The sequence below is a fragment of the Anser brachyrhynchus genome, assembly GCF_964034855.1.
Source record: "Anser brachyrhynchus genome assembly, chromosome: 3".
Classification (NCBI taxonomy): domain Eukaryota; kingdom Metazoa; phylum Chordata; class Aves; order Anseriformes; family Anatidae; genus Anser; species Anser brachyrhynchus.
Window position 1 is genome coordinate 50,037,895 of NC_137696.1, and position 6,634 is coordinate 50,044,528.

At 45.7% G+C, this 6,634-nt stretch overlaps 1 protein-coding gene across 1 annotated transcript; it reads right to left on the bottom strand.

Moving 5' to 3' along the window:
• Positions 1-52: 52 nt before the first annotated feature.
• Positions 53-5,556, bottom strand: LOC308191520 (sulfotransferase 6B1-like). Its single transcript, XM_080583963.1, has 7 exons — positions 5,276-5,556; positions 4,043-4,188; positions 3,502-3,591; positions 2,674-2,800; positions 2,150-2,244; positions 1,604-1,760; positions 53-379 (listed from the first exon to the last, which is right to left on the bottom strand). The coding sequence occupies exons 1-7, from the start codon at positions 5,475-5,477 to the stop codon at positions 249-251; spliced, it is 948 nt and encodes a 315-aa protein (XP_080440089.1). The 5' UTR covers positions 5,478-5,556; the 3' UTR covers positions 53-248.
• Between the last annotated feature and the right edge of the window lie 1,078 nt (positions 5,557-6,634).

Below are 6,634 nucleotides of genomic sequence, written 5' to 3' on the forward strand. Positions count from 1 at the left end.
TGCTATGGCACCCATGCACCATCTCTCTCCTGGAAGGATGTCAGGCACTCACTGAAGGAATGCACTCATTTTATTTGTTTGCATTAAGCAACAGCCAGGCCGCAGGCACAGCACAAGCCTAAGAATTACAGCCCAAATGTTTAGAGGTGCCAGGCTGATCTCTGAGGGTTTCCTCTCTTTACTCATGGTGACCAGCCACCGTTGGAGAATCACCTTTGGGGAAGAACTTGCTGCTCTTCTGCTCATTTTCAGGCCTTGCAGTACACGTCGTATTTAATCTTTGCTGCCAGCTTTGTTCTCCCTATGGAGTCTTCAAATTTTCGGTCCATTTCTTCATTCTGAGCTTCAGAGAAGAGGTCTCTCCAGCTCCCAACAATGCCTGTGTACAACAAGAAGTAACAAGGACTGAAGGTGACTATTCCTGAGAGAGGATGACACAACAGTGATGCAGACTCACTGCACACTGAGGAAAGAAGCATCTGATTTATGCCCCTAAGAGGTCTAATTGTCTAGGAGAGGCAAGGTAGCAATGATAAGAAATAAAGTCTGGAGCCAGGCCACAGAGAGGATTGGCGCTGGACTGCCTGCATGCCTTCCCTCCCAAGAGGGCATTTCCAAGGTGGTTTCATGCAGAGTTTACACTGAAAAGAGATGAACCTGTTTTTGTCACAAAGGAATATTCATTTGTGAATGCCTCCTTCTGAAAAGGCAAGTTATATGGGGAAATGGTGTGGGTGGTGGAGAGGAGATCAGTTAAATCCTTCTTCCTCCAAGGGGTTGGAATGGGAAGGGGCTAAAGCAAGCCCACACCCACAGCAGTCAGAAATCAGAGACTCCTGAGCACTGGGGAGCAACTGGGCTACAAGAGCCCGGGCCCTGGCCCCAGGTCTGTAAGTGATAATCCCTGGGACCACTATTGGCACGCCTGTTGAGAGAGACCATGTTGAGACTATTTCTCATCTCTCAGTGAGGACATAATAATGTGATGCCCAGGAGGCCAACAGAGCACTGAGTATGATGTTCCTGAGACCCTTGTCCCATTAGCACACCTTCTCCAAAAGAGAATTTGTATGAAGTGACACGTGCAGTCAGAAAAGTCAAAAAGCCTACTTGAAATTCAACTCCAAAGACAGAAACAGTCAGGTGGACCTTTCTCCACGTCACACCAACCCACTGTTCTTCCCCTCCAGATCAACCATCAGCCTCATCGCACAACTCCTGGGCAAAGGTCACACCAGCAGCCATCCATAAAGACAAACCGTCCAGCCCAAGCAGATTTAGTGCATAGTTGTTGGTATAATCTACGTAATTGTTAGCCTCCACCTCTACACCTCACTTGCCTAATTGACCAGTGTTGCCACAAGGAAAGAGAGCAACATGGAAGCAACGGCTGAGGACCATGGATAGCTGAGGCACTCCAGTATGCTACTCACAAACAGCCCCAAAATCTTGCCAATGGCAGAAGCTTTTTGTACAGGATGCTACAGGAGACACCTCACCCACACCTGCCCTTCACAACAAGCCCAGCAAGCTCATGGCTAAGTGACAAGGGCCACTCAGAAGACAACTTCAGAAGGCAGATTTTTCATTTGCAAAGACTTACCCTTACGGAAGAGGATGTCCCCAAATTTACCATGGGTTTCCTTGGATTTCTCTTTCATGGCTTGGAAACTGGTCTTCTTGGCAATTCTGTGAAAATCTTCCTCATCCAGGGAGAACCCAAAGAAGGCAGCAATCTTTTTCATTCCCAGTACTGGGTTCTGGCCAAAGGAACATAGCACAGAGGTGAAGTCAAAAGACTTGGCACCATGGCTAGGTTACAAAGCCAGCACCCAGTGATGTCACCAAGGAATTCTAAGGTCTCTCACAGAGGGGGAACCTATACATGGCGGCCTCAGGTTCAAGGCCTTTTCTTCTCCCCAGAAGCAACTGAGTGAGATGAGACTCCCTCCACAAATAGACAAGCCTACCCTCCTCCTAAGCGCCCATGGGCAAACCCAGGAGCAAAAGAGAGTAGCTCAGGAAAGCATGCTCTTCTAAAGGGACAGACAGGCTTGACCCAACAGTTTCTACTTCCCCATAGCCCCCACACATATCAGGACAGTTGCACAGTGCACCCATCAAGGAAGAACTGGCTGAGGTACCACACCTCTTTCAGTTCCTCATAGCTTATCATCATGATCTTCTCATGGTCAATGTATTGGTTCCATTCCACTAACTGGTCAAAGTAGGATCCCCAGGCCACTGCAGACAAAGAAAAGAGCCATAGCTGTGCAGGATATCTATGAAAACAGGCCTCTACCAAATCAGAGGAGTCAGCCCAGACAGCTATCTAAACATGGCACCAGAATGGTGAAGTGGGGACTGGGTAACGTCTGTTCTTTTGGCTGAGGTCAATGAAGGATCCCCCAGTTCTTGGCACTAGGTTGCACTGAACCACCAGCTCTATTACGGGAATAAAAAGATTCAAGCTTTGTCACAATCTCTCCATTCTGAGTTAGAGACAAAAGTAACTCGAATTCTCTGTTACTCCCCTATTCAACCATAACATGGGCCTGTCTGCTTGTCCCAGGAGTGCCTTGGGAAGATACGTTGGGGCAGGATTCCGAAGCCCAGAATCCTGTATATGCCCCCTGGGTGGAAAGAAATTCCAGAAAACACAGGGCAAAGTACATTTCCCATTCATGAAAGCTGCAAAGTACTCATCCCAGGAGGCAAAGGATGGCAGCACTGGCATGTTGTTATAGAAGTGGTAATAGGAGATGGCCGTGTCTTTGGGGTTCCGAAGTAGCACAAGGACCTGGAGGAGGAATATGCGTGGTTTGGTTGTGATTTAGTGACTGACCAAGACACCATCTTCTCAACATATCACAAGTACACAAACACCCGCCAGACAATGATATGCCAGTCTAATTCCTTTTATTTAGTAAGAAATCGGAGCCCTGGCAGACCACTTGCTGGCAGCTTCAAGGTGAAAAGAAATACCTTTTCAGTGATGCCCTTGGGACACGGCTGTGAACTAGCACCAATCCAAAATGAGTTCAAGGGCTACAGCCCAGGAGATCCACAAACGGGCCGTGGGTGCACCCATGCTTTTCTCTGAAGCAGTTCTCATTGATGAACATCTTATCCCGAGGCCCTACTGGGCTTTTGACAGGTACCCTGGTCTTAGAGGCAAGTCCAAGCCTCTAAGCTTATCCAAACAGGATAACTGCTTGCCATGCTCAGTTTTCTGACACAAAAATCTGGAAGCATCTTTCTTAAGATCTTAGGGGCTACAAGCCCACCGAGAGAAACTATTTGAGTCAGCAGAGCTGCTGCTGCTGAGAGAGGATGTTTATTCACAACCTCAGCACACAGCACTCTGCCTCGTCACCCTTGGAAATGTGCCTATGCATTGAACAGCACAGGTGAAAGTGCAAAAAGACATCTCACACAGGCAGAGGAAAGCTAGCTTGAGGTGGAAATGCTTTTGCAGTGTGACACAAAGAGAAGACTCACCTTAGCCTTTCCTTGGAGGATGGAGAAGGGCAGGAGATGAGGATGCAGATGGGTTGAAATGATTCTTCGGGAAGGCAGTTTCTTCATCCTCTTTAAGGAAGGTGGGAGAAATAGGACAGAAGTAGCTTATTCAGTGAAGTGAGCCTTTTCAGGAGTCATGGGTAATAGGAAAATGTGAGACCAGACGAGAGGTATCTCTTATCCCTTAGGAAATCCCAGGCACTGGCGGCATAGGCTTCTGCTAGCCTCTGCCACAGAGCACCATTTCACATGAGACGGGTCTGAGGACAGGACACCCACGAGAAAGGTCTTACTGATCCAACCAATTGGCTCCAGGCCTGGAGCCCCCAGGCCTCCAGCACTTACTGGTGTTCTGAGACCCTTGCACTGGGACACCAGGGGTAATAGGACATGCTGTTTGTACTGACCCTAACACTTGTTACTACTCTAAAGTTGTCTGTTGCTCCTGAGATTAGACATTGTCTTTCAACTGTTACTACCTGTAACAAGTGTATTGCCAATATTTTCAAACCCTGCCCACCTCATATATTCCAGGATCTCCAAACTCTAGACGTGGAAACATCTGTAGCTCCTTTTCAGCATCTATTCTCTCTTTCATTTCTTCTTCCGTATATTTAGCATCTGCTGATTCCAGCTCCCTCACCATTTCTTCAAGCCAGTTGGTTCCTGAAATGATAAAGACACCAGTAGAATGTCCATCCTGGGCTGCACATCTCCACCTTTTCCTGTCAGCCTGGCTGAGAGGAGCTTCAGTTTTCAGCCTCTTCCTGGTCAGCAGAGTTTGGTCTCATACCCAGCCCCCAGCTAGGCTTCCATAACTGACTGAAGAAGGGTTCTTCAACCAAACCAAAAGACTGTCAAGCTCTGACGGCATCTTTGCACTAGGCTCAGCTGTCTTGGCTTCTGTGACCTGCCACAGCTGGTATGTGAGGCACTGAGCTCAAAGAGCCAACTCTCACTTTTCATATAACCTCTTCTGGGATGTGTAGGTGGACCCTCACACCTCTAAACCATTTCTGCCCATGCACAGCTCTACAGGTTACACTCAATGTCAATGTAATAAGAATCACCAACTCCTCTTTCTGTATACGACCTGTTAATGTATCTCTCCAAAGCGATTAGAGACAAATGTGAAGGAATCCAAAATGTCCATGTGAAAGGGAGAGGGAACAACTTAAGAGTCCTGGTAGAATTCGTGCCTTTCCCTGCAATTAGATGCATGGGAATTACGTTCTGCAATTCAGTAGCTCTGTGGAAACACCTGTTATTCTGCCCTTGTTAGTAGGAAATAGTCCCTGTATTATCCTAGCAGCAAGTAGAGTAACAACATATTTTCCTGTACTATCAAGACTGTATGTGGAAAGTCAAGGGATGTGATTATTGTGCTTTATCCAACACTGGTGATTTCACCACTTGCACACAGCATGCAGTTCATGCACTGAAGCACAAGAAATTTTGAGAATCTGATGAGGGTCATGCTGAAAGCCCCCAAAATCACTGCGAGCTGGAGCAAATGAAACACATGGAAAGGCTTGGGTTGCTCAGGCTGGGGAAAAAAAAATAAAAGGCACAGAGGAGGAGGAGGAGGTTGGATTAGAAGACCTCCAGAGATGCCTTACAACTTAATTTCATGATCCTATGGAGAATGGTGTCACCAAAAGCTTTTCTCAGGTATTATTGCTTTGTTAAATGAAGGCACACGCTTCTGGATTGTAGCATGGCATATTTGACTATTTACCCAGCGAACACTCACCTGTTTTAGGATAGCCTGCTAGAATCACATCGTCGCTCCTGATTTCAAGGGATTTCAGAGCTTCCAAAGTTTCTGGGCTGCTAAATGCAGTAGGGTACAAAATACCTCTGTAAGAAAACAGCATATCTTCTGGGGAAGTCTTTTCATTCTCTGAAAAGCAACTTTCCACTGCTTCAATGACTCTTTCTCTATTTCTGCTCATGCTTGTATGCCTGTGGAATTCTTTTCAAGCAGAGATACAGACTGTCTTTCCACGATGCAGAAGAACTTTATACAGTGTGTTAGGAAATCAGAAAGGGCATTCACTCAGAAACTAAGATACATGTCACTGATTAACTCCATTTGTACTCTGTTATCTCCTTTCGAAACTACAGGACAGGAGACTCACAGTAGTGACATGGAGTCTCTCTGCCATGCCTGATACCAGCAACAGTAGTCTGTTCTCTGCAAAGCATTGCTGTTGGGGCAGCAATTCCAGTTAATACTGCTAGCATTCAAAATATTGCATGAAATCAGGGAGAGACCTATAAGTTTTGTAAAATACTACTTTAAATATTTTTAACTGCTGAGCTACATAGTCCAATTTGCAAACTAGATAACCACCATAACCATGAGGGCAGTAGATCTCAGCCTACTTTGGTATTGACTTCACTAATGGATGTATATCCAAGGGTCCAACTTTGTTCCAGGTGCCAGTGCTATCTTCAGTCCATTATCATAAGATTATCACTTCAGGCAATATATTCATAACTAAGGACAAGTACCATCTAAGCCATGCTTCTCATGACTAAATACTCACATTCAAGACCTTCTACTTCACCATATCCTCCAGGAGCATTGATTTCATGTGAAACTCTAATACTTAGGTTCTGCATTAACATGAATCAAGTTCACCTGTATCACATTAGTTCTATTTGTTTCTATACCTGGCCATAATTTAATCTTTGGGTGAAAATGTTCTTGGTGGGGCAGTTATTGGTATTCTGGCTGATGCCTTTTCAGAAGATAAGTAGTACTAAGATGGAGAAATCTATATCTCCACAAGTTATATCATTGCAAAAAGTCCCATTGTCCACATTCATTGCCCAACACGGGTGCTTGCCTTTTCTGTCCTCCCCTCACACGTATCCTTACCTTGTTGAATGCACAGGCCCACAGAGCATCTCTAATGAAGCAAAAGCACCTGAAGTGTTACTGCTATAAAATAGATAGGGTGAGATTTTAAGGGCAGACAGTAATTGAACCCCAACCCTGGGGTAACACAGGAGGGGATAAACTACAGAAACAGGTCATTGGCTGGTTTTCCATCAGATAAGCAAGGGCATGTCTACAATTTATTTCAGACCAGGTGCTTTCAAA